Consider the following 20,206-nt stretch of genomic DNA (forward strand, 5'->3'; position numbering starts at 1 on the left):
CGCAGGTAGCTTCCTGTCTCGGCATGTGCCGGTTACCAGTTTAAAGGTTTACCGTGTTATGAAAACGTCACGGTTTCAAAACCATTAAAATTTTCCGTCGTACTGCACTGGCTATTTTTTCTGTCCAAAAAAATGCAGTGAGAAATCCGTGGCTTGGAGCGCCAGCGCTCACCCTTCCCCCAACCGGTTGTTGCTCTGTCCTGTGTCTGTCGGTGACACGACACCTGAGCTTTTTTCCCTCCCTCAAAAAGACAAAGTTGCTAATATGGGAGTACTTCAACTACTGTAAAGAAATGAACAGCCGCAGCTTGGAGGAGGAGGGACAGCCGACATGCTTGCGGAGGGTGGTTCCCAGGAGAAGCTACACCTCCAACATGATTTCATATTTACATGACGATCATCCATCACTTTACACAAAATTTAAGGTACATAAACGTTTCCCATCAGCTACGAGAGTTAACTCCAGCGTGTTTAGTGTGTCTAGCGATGGTAAAACAAAATACTATAACATAAGCTTGTTAACGAGGCAGCTAATGTGGCTAGTTAGCATGCCAAATGGCCAAGTATTTTCCTCTCTACCATTAGCCTACTTTTGTAATGTCTTCCGCCATTGTAAACATCTGTTAAAATCAACATTTTCATAATACAGCCTGTGGTGTTTTTTTTCTCTCTGCCAACTTTCTGTGTTGAGAGAGGGTGAGTGTATTATGTATTATGTGTATTATGTGTAAATAATGATACGAGTCATACACACACGCTCTGTCTCTTACTGTTGCTCTCCATTAATATTCAACTAATTAATATTAATAGTATTAGTGGTATGTGTTTTACATAAAATCAGTTTGATCATATATTGTTTCAGTCCAGTTATATATTACCAAGGGTTCTTGTTGTAATGTTGAGCAACTTGAGCTGTGGCTAAGTTCTATTTATTTCAATTTTATTTAAAACATTTCAGTTATTTATTTGTCATTATTTTATTTACTTATCTTAACATTACATTCATGTTGTTGAAAATTTTTTAAAATCCTATCCAATCGAGAATTTTTTTGTTTGTTTGTTTTTTTTAACCCATACATCTCAACACATTTTAGGGCTATAATTGCAATACCGTGATTATAATACTGTCAAAATCTTATACCGGCACATGCCTAATTGGTTCTGGGTCACTTCCTGTTGATTTGGGGGTACTTCAGGGTCACTTCTTGTTGATATTTAGGGGTACTTTCTGGTTCAATACTGCCTTTATAATCTAAGTGACAATGTAAAGCACTGCAGTTCTAAATCACTGCAAACTCAAACCACAATAATAAACATGAAACCTCACTAAAATTCACTCTGTATCCGCTTTATGTCAACAATATTTGCCAACACTTCAATAAATCATTATGGAAGAGAGAGGGGAATTCCTTTTTTTTTTGTCATATTTTCCTGGTGGTCTCTAAATTCAGTAACCACTCTGCAGAAGTTGAGGTGAAGGCCCAGTGTTTTGACAGCAAGGCTTTCCCTTTAGAAAAAAAAAAAAAAAAAAAGGCAAGCGGACAAAGTGGGTGTTCTCCAGGCTCGTTCAGGAAATACCGATAACCTTTTTTTTTCATCAAGAGAAACTTAGTTGAACGACATTCCTCTTAGCTGTATAAACAAAGTCACATATTTGATAAATATGTATACTCACATCATGTACACATATTTTGCTCTTGGATACGCTGGGACACGTTTAGCCCTGGGAAAGTCAACACATGCACATTGGAGACATTCACTAGCTGTGTTTTGAAAGATTCTGTGCAGATTCTCGTGGATATGATCTCACATGCTATATTTTACGGAACTGATGAGTTGCTTGCGGATCTCATTGTTCTATAGGAGAACAATATACCAGAAAATCACATCAGCATGGGAGTGACTGGATTTAATGGCATTGACTGTGGACATGGTGCAGAAAGTATTCCATTGATTATTCTAATGGAAATACTGTCAATATCCCCCACTTAACTGCGCTTGTAGTTTCACCCACTTGGCTAAAATGGAATAAAGTTTGTGGGAAATCATACTAGGACAGGAATTAAAAACATGCACCCTGGTATAGGGTTTAATTCACAGTTGATAGTCACAAAAATTGATCATTTCTGGTGTGGCATTCTATGACTAAAGTCGTTTGTCAGATAGAAACATGATTTTTGGCTTACTGTTATGCTATTACAAGATTGACAAACTACAAAGATAAAACTGATGAGCACCAAATGACTTTAGATAGCTCTTTCTTTGCCCTTTTTAACCTGTACAATATTCTATACTCTATTGTCTGGTAACCAAACGACAACTTGGTGTGACCTACTTTCCTACTTTTTAGTAACTGAAGCCAGGCCTGAATGTGGTTTAGATCTCATTACATTCCATTTGAACACTTTTGGAGAAGGAAGAAAAAAATCATGTGTTGTTTTCATTATAGATTTACATGAATGTACAGTATGTTATTAGTCCTGGCAAAGGTCTTCGTTTTACTTGATGCCCTTCTGGTATGGTATTACATCCCATCTGGAGTCTATTAAGGCAAGAAAAGGCAGCATCCAAGACATAGACAAAGCAGCACCTGCAAAATGCGTACACACCAAAAAAAATATTGCAAAATTCACACAAATGAAAAGGCATTACTTTTAACTATTTTATTCATGCAGTCATTTGTATATAACAACCATGCTTTAGCCAATAGGAGAACAGTATCTAGTGTGATGGATGGCAATGCATGTTTAAGATTAAGTGCAACTGGTCAAATACGAAAAAATGCCAAATTTGTGCAACCACGTATACAACACACAACTTGTACGTATATGTAGTAAGTATTAATTTATTGCACAAGTTAAGCATATTACACATACCATTACCGCGATTTTAAAATGTGTTGAAAATAACGTACAGCCAGACTCTAAACAATTTAACTAAAATAATGACTGGACTGATACTTATTTTTGAAAGTTCTCAGTTCAATCATATATTAAAACGAAATTTATGTTATAGATTTTCTACTACTAAATTTAAAATGGGAAATAATGAGAGCTACAACATTGTTTATATATAAATACTAAAGAGATCATTAATACAAAAGTTGTTTCTCTTTCTTTAGTAATTTGGCTTATCAGTAATCGTTTTTGTTGAATTCCCATTCCCACGGCAATGTTATGTGTCACACACCTTTAGCCCCTTTCACAAACACCTGAACACCGTTTAAATCCCGGGATTTAAACAGGCAGCCCTTATATGTGAGAGCAAATTTCCCGGGTCAACTGACACGGAGATGACATGAACATTTTCCAAGTTGCATCTTAGTATATTGTCTGGGACTTTCCTGGGAAGGGGTGTGTGTGTGAAAGCAGGCGTTAAATTCCCGGGTCACAGCAAAATGGCTGATGAAGTAAAAATCATGGCGGGCTGATCGTCACTTCCGCTTTCTTCGCAGTAAGAAGAAAAGCGGTTGACAAACATCGCAATTATCAACATAGCAAGCTGGAAGTAGCTAAATTAAACTGAAAACATAACGAAGTTAAATTGGTACTGGATCGTAGAGCCGAGGAAGAGAGCCCATCGTCCATCTTTGGAAGTATGTGGTTTCTTTTGTTGCCGATGTTCGGGTCCGCAACTGTGGAAACATGGTTGTACCTCAAATCAAAAAACAACAGAGGGATGCGTTCAAAGGTTTATTAAATACAAACAAAAATACACGTGATCACGGAAAAGGGGAAATAACACAATGGGTCCGTGACAGTAGGTCAACGTGTATCAATAATACTAACCTAAGCAGTAAGCAGAGAGCCGATAAGACAAAACAAATACACTCAAATTCCAGCACAACGTAGGGGTTTTCAAAACAAGGGGGGCAGACGAACAAGCTAGCAAATGCACGAAATTCGAGAGTACAAGGTGTCGAATGGCGCCCAGCAAGTTAATATCTCGGCACCCTTCTCTTGGATTGCCTGGGCTTGAATACAGTCTCGATGAGCTTGAATTGGCTGCAGGTACGACGTCGGGAACACTCCCTACCACAACCAGCTCCGTAACAAAACATGATATCACCAAGAGAATGCGACAGCCGATGCCAACCAAAAATGACGTAATGTCCCGGTTATAAAATCCCGCCAGCAGCCCTCCCAGCACAGAGACCGTCGAGTCGGCAAAACAGGACACGTTTGTGAAAGTTTCTGCATCATTTCCGGGATATCTCTCCATGTGAGAAGGCAATTACGCGAGTAAATCCCGCGTCTCCTTACACGGGAATTTACCAGGACATGTGTGTGAATGGGGCTAAGTCTGAACATGTTAAATTGAGAAATTTTCCCCAACTTCACTCATCTTTGAGTGACATAAATGTTGTTCCAATTTTCAGCACTACATTTTTGTCACTCGACCAAGTTGTGATGTGCTGTGCGTTCACACAGCTTCATTCTACAATCTTCTTTACTTTTGAAAGCGCGCTAGTCGCTAATCCTCCAACAGCGTAGATAGATGTTGACCTGCCAAGTTGAAACCCACCTCTATGTGAGCTCAAGTCACACTTTCATAATTTCAATAAACTTGCTAAAATAGGCTACCTCCCTTAAAGGATGCTCATGTGTCTGAGAGGATCTAACGTGGGGGAATCTCGCAACAAACCAGCTCAGAATCGAGCCTCATGCACCTCTCGCAGCCACACACACCGATAAGCCTGTGGAGCTGTACTTTCTGTCGGTATTTACTGTAAGCTCCCTACTTACTATGATCAGCTGCAACGGGCAGTTTGCAGTCTCTTGGCCCCCTGCTTGGACAGATTAAATGAGTAACATGAAGCCCATCAAGGATCCTATTGTCAGTGTTAAATCTAACAAGGATGACCACAATACATCTCCAGCTCATTCCACTTTTGCTCGCTTTCTGTTAGAGGTTAGTTTCTGTTAGTTGTTGCAAAGGGAAAGGAAGACGCATCACAGACATTTAGTCATCAATACATAGCACAATACTGATTTATGTGCACAATGAAAACCCTAGGTATTTTTTTTTGTTTATAAGTGAAGTGCAACCATGTAGACAAGAACTGTTAAAACTCACGTGTGAAAAAAAAAAAATTACACAGTACAGTCTAATCAATCTAGCGCGGGCACAGTAGTCTCTCGGGGCGGGCCCGGCCCCCTAATGCGCATGCCTCCGGGTCTGGGGGTGGAGCGTATACTTTTGTAAAGGCACGCTAGTATCATCTCTCTCTCCCTGGCTTTCTAAGGCAATAAGAAATTGACGTGTTCCAGTGCAATTCCTCCTTACAATATATGCAGGACATTTCATATCTATCTGTCTCTCTCTCTTACTACTTTCAAATTTAAAGGGCAACTGAAGAGCTTTTCGGATTTCGCTCTTAAGTGTTTTACTCAGTTGAACTGTATTAAATGCATCATTCGCTGTCTCACAGTCACATAAAAAAAAAAAAAAAAAAATTTGACCGCGTAGTTTTTTAGTTATGGCCATAGCAACACCATAGCAACGAGGGATGCGCCGTCCTGCCGACCGCTACCTCATGACGTAACTTCCAGGAAGCCTCGCCACCACTCTGAACACGGAAATATAGCACCACGCTATCCTCGCCATATATTGCAAACATTTTCTGGGTTTTACTCGCGGGATTCGTCATGCCATCTCGATGTGTAGCGATGAATTGCTCACAGGAAGACTCGAGACTCTAGGAGTGGTCAAAAAAAACTTCTCCTGCAAAGGTTTGGACCGTTTTTGTGAGTATGCATACAGGTCCCCAATCGGCTCATTGTTTTCCTCATTTCAGCGACGACAGCTTTGAAAACCTACAACAATGCAACCTTGGTTTTACAAAGACGTAAGTAGAACATTACTAGGTTTTTTTGATAAACGAGGGGGACTCCTACAGCCTGTTTGTTGAAGTGCGACATTTTTTTGTTGTTGCTGTTGGCCTGTCATAAGTAGATAGGTTGGCTGACATGTCGTCTACTCATGTGATTTTATTACTATATCAATAGGTATTATGTAAATTCAAATGTCCCCAGCACCAAATAGGTCCTTGGCTCGTTGTTTTTTGGCCTGTCACAGGGCAGATATAAAGCCTATAACATCAAAACAATCCACCTGTCAGGCCCTAATGTATCAAATACATCTCAATAAAACAATAACTTGTTATCCTTCAACATCAAGGTCTGCCTATTTGAAGAGGGAACAATAGCATCAAATAGATGATGCTTTGACTGGGGCATTATTATTTGATCACCAAGAAATTATTATTAAATTAAAATTAGGATTCATCCAATATTTTCATGCTGCTGTGATTTTTTTTTTTTCCCCAGGAAGCCAAACATAAAAAATTAAGTGGCGGAAACCCACAACACGATGAAAAAGCGTTGCAAGTCAGTCGCCACCCAGTTTCCCAAAATCAAGAGAGAGTGGGTCGAGTCATATGATGACCCAAGTGATGCGGTGTCCAGCGATGACGACTGAAGAGATCCTATGAGGCCTGCCAGATGCTGAATTTCTTCCATCTGCGACATCAGATGACGATGACTTAGGAGAAATAAATGTAGCAAATTTTGATGACATGAAATCATAAACTAGTCATATATACAGTACACATTTTTTAAAAGAAAAATCTAGTTACCTTCATATATAATACATATTTATCATATAAATACATATTTCCCACTGCCATTATCATTTTTCAATGTTGCGCTAATCCGTTGCTATCCTAACTTTGTTTTGCTTACTAAATTTATGGTCTTTGATGTGTGCCATTGTGTGCTTGGTATAACTTAGCTCATATGTTGTGTCACAATCTGACAGCGAAAGCTGATGCTGATTTAACATAAATCTGGTATCATTTATTATTGTGGCCTTTTGAATATTTTTTCAGAATGTAATATAATTACAATATATTATATACCAATAGAATACATTAAACAGTCAACAAAATGTGTCAATGTTGTTTACAATTTATGGTTTTATTTTTTTAATGTAATTCATGCCCCTGTCAGTGCTTCAGCCTCCTCAAGTTTGGCTCTCACGTCTGGGATCTCCTGACGACACAGGCATAATGTTGGAAGGGTAATTACTTGACGGTTTACAGCAACACCTGGAAAATAAAATCGTTTTGTCATTTATTTTGAAAAATCAATAACATATCATTCATTTAGCCACATTTGGGCTAGCTTTACCATATTTAGATCGGTAGGAGCTGTCCCATTACCTAATATCCAGTTTTAGCTATGTGGAGAGCATGGGAAAATAAACAACCATGTAATCACATTCTCTCTCATAAAAAAATCACGATGCTGGATTTAGGTTTACCACTCACTCTCCCGTTCGTGAAGTGTCGAGCTGTCAAATGGCGTCATGACGCCATCTGCTGTGTCAAGTAAATCACTGTCATCTCACGCCTCAGGTTCAAACATGTAGGGATTAATTGTAGTTCATCTTTCCTGGGAGCCTTTGCCATCGGTAGCGTCACGAAAGAGCGATCCTAACATAGTTGTTGCTGCTATGCTAGCTGTGGGTAGTCTTCTGTTGCCTACGTCACACTTCCGGGTTTGCGGAGGGACCATTAACTGAGTGCAAAAAAACTAAAAAAAAACGCAAATTATCCTTACAATTACGTGTTGATAATGTCATGGTTGTTTTGACGAACTCGTCCAAAGTTTATATTTGTAAAATTACACCAAAATCCGGAAAGGTCTTCTGTTGCCCTTTAATACAAAAGACAACAAAGGAGAAAAATAACACGAAACCAACATCAAAGTGATGAGAAAAGAATGCAGAGGCGAAGCATATCACATCATGTGACAAGTATGATAGCGGATACTTGGTCTTTACTAATGGAAAGGGTTCACAGGTGTTTATATGACTCTTGACAGATTATTTAAAGGGCAATAGGGGGATCGGAAAAGCATGGCTCCACAGCTGCATGTGGCTTCTCAGTCCTTCTTTGGAAAATACAAATACAAAATGAGTATTTGATTTGATTCCAGTTTGTGTACTTCATTTTTAAGGATTATGGTAAATTTATCATGTTAAAATAATAGTAATACTTTTGACTCGGATGGGCGAATGAAAATTCATTCATTAGCCCCTTTCACAGGGTACCCGTGGGGTCTTAAGTCTTAAAAGCATTGAATTTATGAATTTGGAAATAATACCTTTAAAAGTCTTGAAAAAGTATTGATTTTTTATATCTGGGTATTAAAATTTATGATGTATGTAACTTGTCCGTGTCATATGCAAAAAAACAAAAAAAAAAGATTCAGCTGGGTACAATGGGCATGAAGGCACTAGAGTCCCATGCTAAATGATTTAGCATACGATTTAGCCTAAATCATCCAAGTACATAACATCCAGACGAGGAAAGAAACTCCCTCCATTGCCGTTATTTTTCAATCTGCCTGTATAAGACGGCTAGCTGCTCACGAGACAGAAGCTAAAGCCAGCCAGCATGCTGCTAATGTAAGCAAAGTGACAGCAGCTAACACTAGCCAGCCAGCTGCTAGTGCCGCAGCCCCCCTGCATACCAGCCCAGCTAAGATTGCTAGTGGATTTGCGAAAGTGGATCTACGTACATGGTTAGGGTCCACAGCAACCATGAAAGCAAGTGTTGTGGTTGCCCAAGAGTTTTAAGATGACGCTCGCCATGCTACATGCTAATGCTAACGAGAACACCTCTACTTGGCCTGTGGTCTGTGTCTGCGCTGTGGTGGTGTCGTGTGACTAGCCTATTCAATACGCTGCATTCTTAGATCCTGCACACATTCCACATTTCCACTTTCGAGAAATAACCCAAATTCACTTTTTTTTCCCGTTGTCGATATGGCTGTGAAATAGGTATTACGTTTTTTAAAAACGGTCTTAATTAAGTCTTAAAAAGTCATAAATTTAACTTGAGGAAACCTGTAGGAACCCTGCTTCCAGTCAAAATGACTTGGACTTCTTGTTCAGTCAATGGCACTCAATTAGTTAACAAAGGAAAATGCAAAAATATCCTCCATTACCATTACTATCAAAAGTAGTGCAAAATCAAATTTACCCTCATGACAATAAATTTCTTTTGAACTGTGATTGTGCAAATGAGTACTGATACTTTTCAATCAATCAATCTAATTTATTTGTATAGCCCTTTACAAAACCTGAAAGCTCCCCAAAGTGCTTTACAACAAAGACAAACATGTCTCAAGTGAAATAGAAGGCAGGAAAGTATTATACAATGACATTAATAATAAATAAATAAATGAATAAATAAAACAAAAACAGGGCATCGCGATAAAAGTCAGACAGCAAATCAGTGTGGCCACCCCACTGGCCACCCCGCTTGCCAGTACATCATTAGATTGTTGTAGCATCAGTTATGCATTTCATCCCAAATGAATGCTTTTATTTTGTTTTGTTAAATGTAAGGCTGTAAAATTGATTGCGTTAACGGGCAGTAATTAATTTTTTAAAATTAATCACGTGAAAATATTCATCGCAATTAACGCATTCGCGGTACGACTCATTCACGCATTGCCGCAAACAGCCTACAATGGCGCCGTTTTACTTTTGAGGCAGAGTGGAGTAAATACAAGCATTCATTGGGGCCGTGCTTTTAATTGGCAAAAGCTTTGTCATCTCTCCCACAGCAACTATAAATATTGAGGGAAGCGAGGTGGGGAAGAATGACAGCAGTTGATCTTTTTCTTAACACCCTGTAGTGTACCCAGCGCAGAGAAGATGCAACATTTGCAGCCACCACACAGTCATGGTTGCACCACTTCCCATCATGCATTTGGGCAGAACAGTTAGGTCGCTTCAGTATCATTAACTGAAAGCTCAACAAATACACTAGATGGCAATATTTAGTCACAATATACAAACTCACATTTATCCTTTGAGAATTACAAGTCTTTCTATCCGTGGATCCCTTTCACAGAAAGAATGTTAATAAAGTTAATGCCATCTTGTGGATTTATTTTTATAATAAACAAATACAGTACTTATGTACAGTATATTGAATGTATATATCCGTCTTATCTTTCCATTCCAACAATAATTTACACTAAAATATGGCATATTTTAGAGATGGTTTGAATGGCGATTAATTATGATTAATTAATTTTTAAGCTGTGATTAACTCGATTAAAAATTTTAATCGTTTGACAGCCCTAGTTAAATGCACAACTTTCACCTAATATATACATAACACAATAAAACAGAATTGTTGTGGAACTCAAAATGTTGACTGGACAGTTATGGACTAAGCACATTAAATCATTAGTAACATCAAATATTACACAATACACCAAAGTATATCAGTTTCCGTGTCCTTAAGTCTTTCTGATAGTTTTCCCCTGACCTTTTTACTGCAATAATATAATGAAAACCTGAAATTATGGCTTTTAGTTTTTGCCACCCCAACATTTTAAGTGGCCCCATCTGGCCACCCCTATGAAAAGTTTCTGGAGGCGCCACTGCAGCAAATAAAACAATATAACAGTAAAAAATTAAAAACCCTTAAGAAATAAAACATAAAACCAGGCTACCCCAATCTGTGTGTTTTTAACCGAGACTTAAAAGGAAATAGAGTCGTGGTGGTGCGGATTTCAGGGGGACGGCTATTCCACAACCCTGGAGGCAGCAACCGCAAAAGATCTCGACCTATTGCAATCAAAATTGTATTCAGATACAACATTTTGGTATCCATACTTTTGAAAACCCTAATAGTAAGTTATGCTTGCTTAAGACAAAATTGAGGGCAGTCAGACCTCCAGCAAGTGGAGCTGGATATGTGTGGACAAGTATCCGGCTGTTGGACTTGTTGTATGTAGTATACACCAGTTAAGAAGACATGAGAGGAAGTTTAGAGGGCAGTCTCGCCCTCCTCCCGCTGCAGCATTACCATCCATGGTGACTGGGACGAGAGGAACGAGGCATGCAGTCAGCCACTTAGTCATGTAGTCAGTCCATTGTTTCCCCTTTAGTTCAACACTGCACTGTAGCACTCAGGATCGCTTGCAAATAACCGGAGAAAGGAAAAAAGACAAAACTGTTTTGAAGACTCACAAAATCCTGACTCACTTGAAAAGAATTTGTGCTTCTGGGATATTGTGCATACTGGAGCAGTTAAACTTGGCGTTCTTTCTTTCTGACCCGCTTTTTTCCCAACATTTGGTTAAAGGGAATTCTGTATGTAATTTGACGACAGTAAGGTTCCATAAGTGGGAGTAACCTCAGAAGATGGTTTGACTGCGATGAGAGCGATCATCTCACACAGAGAGGCAACTTCTTTTTCAAGACTGAGAGAGAGAGGTCCCCATTCTCTGAAGTTCAAAGAGGATTCAACAGTTTATATTCTGCTGTTGGACAAACAAGAGGAAGATTTAATTTATCATTAACAAGACTTCAACAGCACGGCCGGAATGTATGGATGCTTCAAGAGGAAAGAGTAAGTTTGTTCGGTCTATATTTGTTGAATAAGATGTGTGCCTGTTTTTCATTGCTGCTATGTCATTTTCTTCCACACTACATGTTAAGTGGTTACAGATGAGCTGGAGTGCACTTGAAGATAATGATGGGTTTGCACTCTGTTATAGTAAAATTCCAATTAATTCACCAAAATGTACTAGTTTTAGCTTGTATGGCACATTGTCACACAAATGAATTGAACCGGTATTGTTCCAGAATGTTGGCTAATGAAGCTTTTGTCAGTCTTTGCTTATTGAGACAGTTGATGGCTTGTAGCTGGCAATGACAGTCAGCTGGATGACTCAGAGCTGATGGACTGATTGTGTTTGTATGTTTTTTTTCACTCTGAGTAAATGATTGGTCACCCCGTCTGAGAAATGAGACTGCTTTTGTTGGTGGTTGTTATGCAGGAATATTAGGATAATGGATATGACTCAGCAACAGGCATATTGCTCAATTGATGGCTTGCTTCGAAACTTGAAGTCACTCAGTGATTTACTGTTTGTGCTTTGAATTGGTTATACAGTGTGTATATATATATAGAGCACTTTAACTGGGCCTGGCAGTGTGATTGGAGCACAGAGGTTTAGTATAATGACTGCTTTGAGCTATTTAAGCTACAGTCAAGCATCATTTTTGTACTAGATGTGGTGTACACGACTTACCATTTTAACTTCTTTATTTTCACTCTCAGTTTTCATGACACGACAACAGGGTCAGCTTTTAAGAATTGGAAGGCTATCACCGTCAAAAGCGGGCAATGCGTTAAAATACGTTAGTGTAGTAGTCCAAAATGTTGAGAAATAAAGGCAGGGAATTTAGTTTTTGTTTTGTTTTGTTTTTATAAGCCACATTTTGATATTTAAAAGTGTGGTTAGATTTTTTTTGGGGGGGGGAGGGGGGGCAATAATGAAATGGTAATATACTAGTATTTAAGGATTGATCTCAATGTTATTACGCCTAGAAATTGTTCCTAATTACTTAAAAAGAAATCGTTAAACATTAAATGTGAATCTTTCATAGGTTAAAATGAATACAAGTGAACCATACTTGACTAATGCACTGTAGTAGGTTAAAAATGGCTGTTTGAACATTTTATTCAGTCAGTCTTTTGCGTACCACCGGAAGGAGCCCGCGTACAACTGGTGGTACTAGTACCACACTTTGATAACCCGCAATAGTGAATTCCCATTGTTCCCACTTACGGTATTTTCATTTGGGAGATCTTGAAATAATCTTTTACTTTTATCGGCTATAGTCATAAAATGTAAACACTAAATGCTTTGTTTGGAGAATATTATGTTTGTATCCATCTGCATTCAATAAAGTAATTTGAGGGATGCTCGTTTGAGTGTATTTCCGTGGCAGGTAACCGTAAAGAAAAATCTGAGCATTTCTACATTGCCACATTAAGTGGCATAATGCTGAATAATGCCCTTGCTGCAGTGAGGTTTAATAACTGCTTTAAGCAGGGTAAAAATTAATTATGCCAGATTATTCTTATCATTAAGACAAGAGCTCATTTTGCTTTTGAATTCTCTGTTTCACGACTGACACACAAAAAGCTGAGGTAGTGCCAGATCAATTTGTTCCTAAAATAGGCCAGAAAGTAGATTGGCTAGCACAATCTGCAGTCAATGGTGCCAGCGTTATTACTTTATTGCATAAACTAGCAAAGCTGTTTGTTCTGCTTTTCATTGTTATATTGCCTAATCAATATTTTTTTCACCTGAATGAAGTCTACATCAGTAACACATTTTGAAGATTGTATTTCTGATGCAGATGTAAGTGAGTGTACTGTAGATTGTGCAGAGTGATTGTTAACAATGTTTGGTCAAGCTCTGTCTGGAGTCCTTGTAAGGTCCGTTGCTAAGAACACAGTCGCATTTCAAGCAGGGAAGTATGTGTGATGGGGGAGTGTAGTGGATTGAGGTGCCTGATGAGAACACCCCCAAATGCTTGTGTTTGTCTGAGCATTCCAAGTTGTATTGTGTACACATTTCCAAGTAGGGGTGTGACAAAATATAGAAATAGTGATATATCGTGATACTTTGTATCCCGAAAGGTTATCGATATGCTCCTGTCAAGAATCGAGATATCGTTTTAAAAAGGTGTCAATGTTTTCAAAAAAAAAAGGAACCATCAAGTTGCTACCAAAATCTTCCACCATAATAGTGTCTCAGTTACCTCTAAGGCTGGCGGTGCTCGACGCCCAATCCATTTAGACTGGGAACGTTCGTTAATTCGAAACCAGAGCATTCACAGTCATTCGGTCCGATTTTCGGGGCATTTACAGGTCACTTGCTGTTCATTTTAGGGCATTTACAGGTCGTTTCCTGTTGAGTTTGAGTCACTGCCTATTCATTTGGGTGATTCCCAGGTCACGTCCTGTTCTCTAACTCAAAATAAACAGGAAGTGACCCATAAAATACCCCAAAATCAACAGGAAGTAACTGAAAATCAACACGTAAATGGTCTTAAATGGCCCAAAATTACCTCATTGCCTGGCATTAGCTGCCACTGACTGCCATAGACGTTCAATCCGTTTGAAGTGGGAGGGTGGCAGCGAAATGTTCATTCGCTGCCACCCCTCCCACTTCAAACGGATTGGACGTCTACTAGTGATAAACTCATTCCAATTCACAGCAGGAACCTGTTTTTCTGTGTATTAATTGTTTGTAGAAAATCCTAAAATTATTTCCTGACCAATTTATCGATAATCGTTGTATCGCCATATCGTCACGTTATCGTGAGCTTGGTATCGCAAATCGTGAGGTACCAAGAGGTTCCCACTCCTATTTCCAGATTCTGTATCTTTTCCAGATAGGAGTTCTGGTCAATCTAATAAAAGTGAAGTAACAAAGATTTAAAGTTAACTTTATGTATTTTTCATTTTACAAACCAGTAGTGAAATTGCAAAAACTCATGTTATTGTTCCATTGAGAAGTAGAACACGGTTCAGGATATCCTTTCTGACAAATTCCTCAAATCTCCAATTGAGTGATTTCCCTGCAGCTATTCAGGCCTTGACTAGTTGACTTTGTTACATGCCTTTTTATTTGAAAGGCTCCACTCGTGGCTAAGCTGCCTTGTGACTGTTGGATTAGATATGGTGCGAATCAGCTAATCAAAACTCTCACTCTGTTCACACTGATCTTTTACGTGCACATTAAACTGATTATTTTTGTTGATGTCTTGAATAGTACCGGAGTCGTTCCATCTTTGCTGATGTCTCTGAACAGAACAGGTGTCAAGTGACATTCATCTGCACGATAATCTTCCTAGCCTTGTCTCAGTTCCTTCTTGATTCCCTTTGGCATCTCCGGCTCTCTCTGTAAATTGAAGGCCTGTGGTTCATCATCGAATCACCAACGTCACATTACCAAACTCAATCCATCTGCACTTCCTCTGTTCTGCTTCTCATCTGGCCCCGCTATGCATAGCTACAATTTAGTTTGTGTCTCAAATGCAGCGTATAGAAAAGATGCGAAGCAGATCTTTCGACAGCATGAAGCACATGTTGGCAATTGTTATTTTTTAACTGTTGTGTTAAAAAAACGCTGAGGATGTGTTTTTCATGGGATATTCCATGAATTAGTTTTAATGCTCCTTGTACAAAACAGAAATCAGTTTATCAACTTCTTAAATTCAGTTGCGTGACATCATTTTGGGGGGGAAGACGCACAGTCAAAATATTTTCTGCTCAAGCTTGTTGGGAAATTCCAATTTAGATGTTACTTTTTGGTCATCAGATTAGCATGACAGAAGATCGGTGTGTAATTTCAATATTCTTCAAACCTGAAAATAAGATTCGAGGTTTATCCACGTTTGCATTTTAGTTCTTAACTGTATATTTAATCCTATTTTTATGCAACATTGCCACAGCTGTGTGACCTTTTCATACCTGGGAACCCGAGGCCGTTGGCAGTCTTACAAATAGTGACGTATGCCCTTACAAATCGGTGACTAATTTTACAACGTTGTATATAGCGTGCAATATGAAATAAAATTAAACTCAATTTTTAAAATAATATTAATTTATTGGCAATATTGTAACATATAACCTGGGGCAATCAAAGAACAATCAATATATTCAGCTACATCATGATTACTAAAATTTAACAGTGACTTTTGTTATAATTGTATGTAGCACTTTTGGCAATTTCCATCATGTCTTGATGGCTGCACTTCATGGCACTTCAGCTCGCAATTCAGTTTGACTTGAAGGTAGTTTGTTAGTGTGTCCAATTATAAATTGAAAAGGTCAATTGTTAAAATTAACTTAGCGATGCAATCTTTGAGTCAGGGAACATTTCTTTTGCTAATTCTGAGAAGTGATCAGCAATAGTTGCAGGCCAATTGTGTTCGGCAACAAATTGGCAGAATGAAATCTCCGCTTTCGTCACTTTTCATTCTGCAGACTTCATCTTTATGACCAGTGTTGTTAATATTACTTTTAAAAAGTAATTAATTAGTTACAAATTACTTCTCCCAAAAAGTAATTGAGTTAGTAACTCAGTTTCCTGAAGGTAAGAGAAATTAGTTACTTGGCAAAGTAACTGGTGTTACCTTTCATGTTGTTGTTTTTATTGTTTTTTTAAATAAATAAAAAAATAGTAACCTTTGCTATGTTTGGAAACGTTTAATGTTGTGAATCAACTGTTAAAGTTGTTAAAATTGCTGCCGTGTTTGCATTAGTTCCCTTGCGTCTACTTTCATGTTAAAGTTTTAAAACTATTTCATCATTTAAAGATAGATTCAAGTCAAGATTTTGCGGATTTAGTATTATTTTAGATAAAAAGTTACTTAAGTTCACTAGGAAGGTTCACTACAAGAGAGCCTTTCTGAGAAGTCTACTGCTTCAAAATGGCGGCTGTTTATTAACGCCGCCGTCTGTCATTTCGCATGTATTTCTATAAGCATTTAATATCTAGGGGTAGATTGTAGGCTGTCGGCTACAGTCAGGAAATATTGGAGCCACCTAGCCTAGCATCGCGTTTGCTACAGCGTCACAACACTCTTTTCTCTCAGTGTCTCTGACTTTTCTCGCGTCATTCAACCAACGTAGTAACGCACATTGTCTCGTTGCCGAGACGATGACAAAATCCGAACGGAGGGGAAAAAAACGTAATGCACGAAAAACGTACAGATTTTGAACGTATGGCGTACACATTTAAAAATCAGTGCTCACTTGTACAAATTACGCCGAAACCGTACAACTTGACAGGTATGCCTTTTACCTGACAACCGCATATAACCCAATCAAACAATTACTGTATTTTCCGCACTACAAGGCACATCGGAGTATAGGGTGCACCTTGAATGAATGGCCTATTTTAAAATGTTATTCATATATAGGGTGCACCGCATTATAAGGCACAGTAGTAGTAGTAGTAGTAGGGGTTATGTTATGCATACCACTATATGGAGTTGCGCTAAAGGGAGTTTCATGCCATGATCAACCAATATTGATCCATATATAAAGAGCACTGGATTATAAGGCGGATTGACAGTTTTTGAGAAAATTGAAGGCTTTTCGGTGCGCCTTATAGTGCGGAAAATGCGGTACATGCGTGACAATGTTAGTGTTAGCGAACGTGTTAAATTTCATACTCTTTTCCTGGAATTACGCCAATACCTTCCACATGGGTGCTGACAGACATTTGTTACAGTGCTAATACTAGGTCAGAAGGCTGAATGTTGGGACCTCTTCATCCCTTCATTCAGTGTTAAAGCCTTTTAAAAGGAATAAAAATGTTAAGCGAAGATAATAATAGCTTTAAACAGAAGTAAATCAATTTTTTAACTCATTGGCTGCCATTGGCGGCATTAGACGGTCCAATCCATTTTGAGTGGGAGCTTCTCAGTCAAATTGGATTGGACAACTCGTGCCGTCAATGGCAGTGAAACATGGTCACTCAATGCCAGCCATCCCAGTTCAAATGGAATTGCAGTCGGTCAATGGCAGTGAATCAGTTAATTATAGTAAATAACATTGTAAAACTCCTGAAGCTCTTAGAAATTTGAAGTACTCTATGATCTACTGTAATTGCTAATAATAATAAGTCCATCTTAGTTTTTATAGTACATTGTGAAGTCTTCCATCTGACGGTGCTGTGAACTTCAGTAATAAAAGTTTTATTTACATTTACACTGTTTGTTTGTACAAAGTTGTTTTTATTGCATAGTAGTCATCTTATTTAGCATGGAAGTTTATCATAAATAAGTGTCGTGGACCTGTAGAATACTGAGTCTGGTGACACTGGTTTCATTGAGGAATTAAGGCGAATTAGACTGGATTTGTGTTACATCATTCGGGCAAGGGGACATAAGAACAAGCTACAACCATTCATCTGATTGTTTGTACATATCCTTCTGTTCTACTGTAACTGAAATGCATGCCTCAGCCTCAGTTTTATTGTCTCATCTGGGCCTCTATTTGTCAAAACCTTTATTCTGAATGTTTATATGTGAAACTGATGTTATTTTATACGCTTAATAAAGCCAGCCATTTATGTGCTAATCCATTGTTATGTAAGATTTCTGGCACAAACACATGCACACACATACACACACATTTACTCTTGCGTAGACAAGAGCCCTCGTGTTCCAGCTCAATAATACCGTGTTGACACTTTAGTGGTTTTAAAAGAACACTGAATTTATTTTCAATTGACTCCAATTTTTGGACAGTCATCTTGAAAATATTAGAATTGTCAGAGATTGCTTAGTATGCCTGGCCTGAATTAGGCCTGAATGTGGCATTTGAGGTTTTCCATTTTATAGATTTACACAAAGTGCTTTACACAAGTGAGCATGTTTAGACCTCCAGAAAATGATGCAACGTGTTTTTGTGAACTTCAACTAAAGGTGATACTGCTTCTTGTGAAATGTTTCACCATAACAATGAAGTATTGGAACACATTTACAAGCGTTTCCACACCCTTATGAATGTGTTAAACTATATTTTTTGCTCACTGCTGTTTGACATCTTTATATACAACTGGACTAAAAGAGTGTTCATAACCTGGGGAAAAAATAACTTCTACATATCGTGTAATATCAGTGAAAACATTTGTTAGAGGTCACTGAGGTCTTTTTCCTGTTCTTCCACAACCAACCCATATATAAACTGTATCTAGTGCTGATGTGCAGTGAATTTAAAGTCATGGCCGACTGGCTAACTCAACACCTTCTGCTGCCTCCTTTAATTATGACTGGTGAATTACTTTCAACAAGACACAGCCCCCCAAACGGCATGACCCAGTGCTGCAAGAATGGCTCCCTAGTGTTCCGTTGCATGAGCCCTCCCTGTATACATCTCAGTGAAACATCCTGTATGCTTGACCTCGCACTCCCCTTAGTTGATGCCCCCTTTATCCTCCTCCTTCCTTTCTGCCTTGCATTCTGCCTATCCACCAAGCCCTATAGCTAAGGCTTATGACTTGCTATTTACTTTTATATCAGTATTTACTCTCTTTTACACTCTTAGTTCCTTGTACATTGCATATTCCATTTCCATCATTAATCAAAATGCAGGACAAAACATTCAATAAAACCTAGATGCATTCATTTCGCAAGTAAATTCCCATTTCAACTTCAACTCTCCATCCAGCATTTGTATCTTACAGACTACTCTGGCAGGTAGAAAAGAGATAAAAAGACTGCTTGGATCAAAGGTGTCAACTCATATTTTCACAGGTCACGTTCGAGGTATGCTTTCCTTCGGAGTGCCATATTATTGGCAGCTGTAGCTGCCACGATGAATCAACTAAAAACTACAGCTAATAGATTATTAAATGAATCGACAATTATTCTGATATTCGATTATTGTTTAGAGACTTTGTCCTCTTTTTTTTTTAACCTCTGAATAGAAAATAGCCTATATATGGACTTAAATTTCTTGAGCAACAATTGGGCGGCATCATCTTTGACATTTTCTGCTTCGGACTTCCGGTTTTGACAAAACGGAAGGAAGTGCGGTTGAAGCAGAATGTAGACCAGGGGTCCCCAAACTACAGGGGTCAGATACGGCCCGCCTCCACATTTGGTGCGGCCCCCTGAACAATTTTTTTTTTTTTTTTAACTTGTGTTATTTATTTCCTGGCTTTTTCTGTGAAGAACCCAGAGAGGGTTATTTGGTTATTATCTATTTAATTGATAGTGTTATTATTATTGTATTATTATATTATATTATATTTTATATATATATATATATATATATATATATATTTACTTTTGTTCCGTGAAGAATCCAGAAAGGGTTATTTGATGGTGACTTTCTGAAAAACAATAAATTTTTACATTTAGGCACTCCTGCAATCCACACACTTTTTCTGTTACAAAAAGTTATGTGGCCCTCACAGGAAAAAGTTTGGGCTCCCCTGATGTAGACAGTTAAAACGTCAAAATCAAACCAGAGGAACCCACGGAATTTCCAAAAACTGATTCAGCACAACGTAGATGACGCTCCTGGACTTTCTGTGTTGTCCATTTGTTCTTATCACTTCGTTGGTGGGCAAAATTCTAACAATCTGTGCAGCCTGTGTTAATACGAGGTGACCAAAATGAGGCAAAATTGCAAATAATATTGCAGTTGCCGAATGCAGAAGGGCTCACGGATTTTGTTGTTACAAGGAAATACCACAAGGTATTTTTCATCTGGTTAGTTTATAGTTATGGTTTTATGAGCTCATCACACATGTACATATAAACACAAATAGTATGTCATTCTTTTTTATTGCAG

General features: G+C 38.4%; 1 protein-coding gene across 5 annotated transcripts in view; it reads left to right on the forward strand.

Moving 5' to 3' along the window:
• The window catches only part of zgc:66433 (uncharacterized protein LOC321250 homolog), a 79,589-nt gene that overhangs the window by 7,039 nt on the left and 52,344 nt on the right, over window positions 1–20,206 (forward strand). The window contains exon 1 of one of the 5 annotated variants that reach the window (XM_057849640.1): window positions 1,532–11,440. The exons of 3 other annotated variants lie outside the window; for them this stretch is intronic. In XM_057849640.1, coding sequence (XP_057705623.1) covers window positions 11,423–11,440 — 18 coding nt within the window. In that variant the 5' untranslated portion in view covers window positions 1,532–11,422. Of the gene's footprint in view, window positions 1–1,531; window positions 11,441–20,206 lie in introns of those variants that run through there. One more of the 5 variants, XM_057849644.1, reaches the window with a different exon arrangement.

The sequence above is a fragment of the Corythoichthys intestinalis genome, chromosome 11 (genome assembly GCF_030265065.1).
Source record: "Corythoichthys intestinalis isolate RoL2023-P3 chromosome 11, ASM3026506v1, whole genome shotgun sequence".
NCBI classification, from domain to species: domain Eukaryota; kingdom Metazoa; phylum Chordata; class Actinopteri; order Syngnathiformes; family Syngnathidae; genus Corythoichthys; species Corythoichthys intestinalis.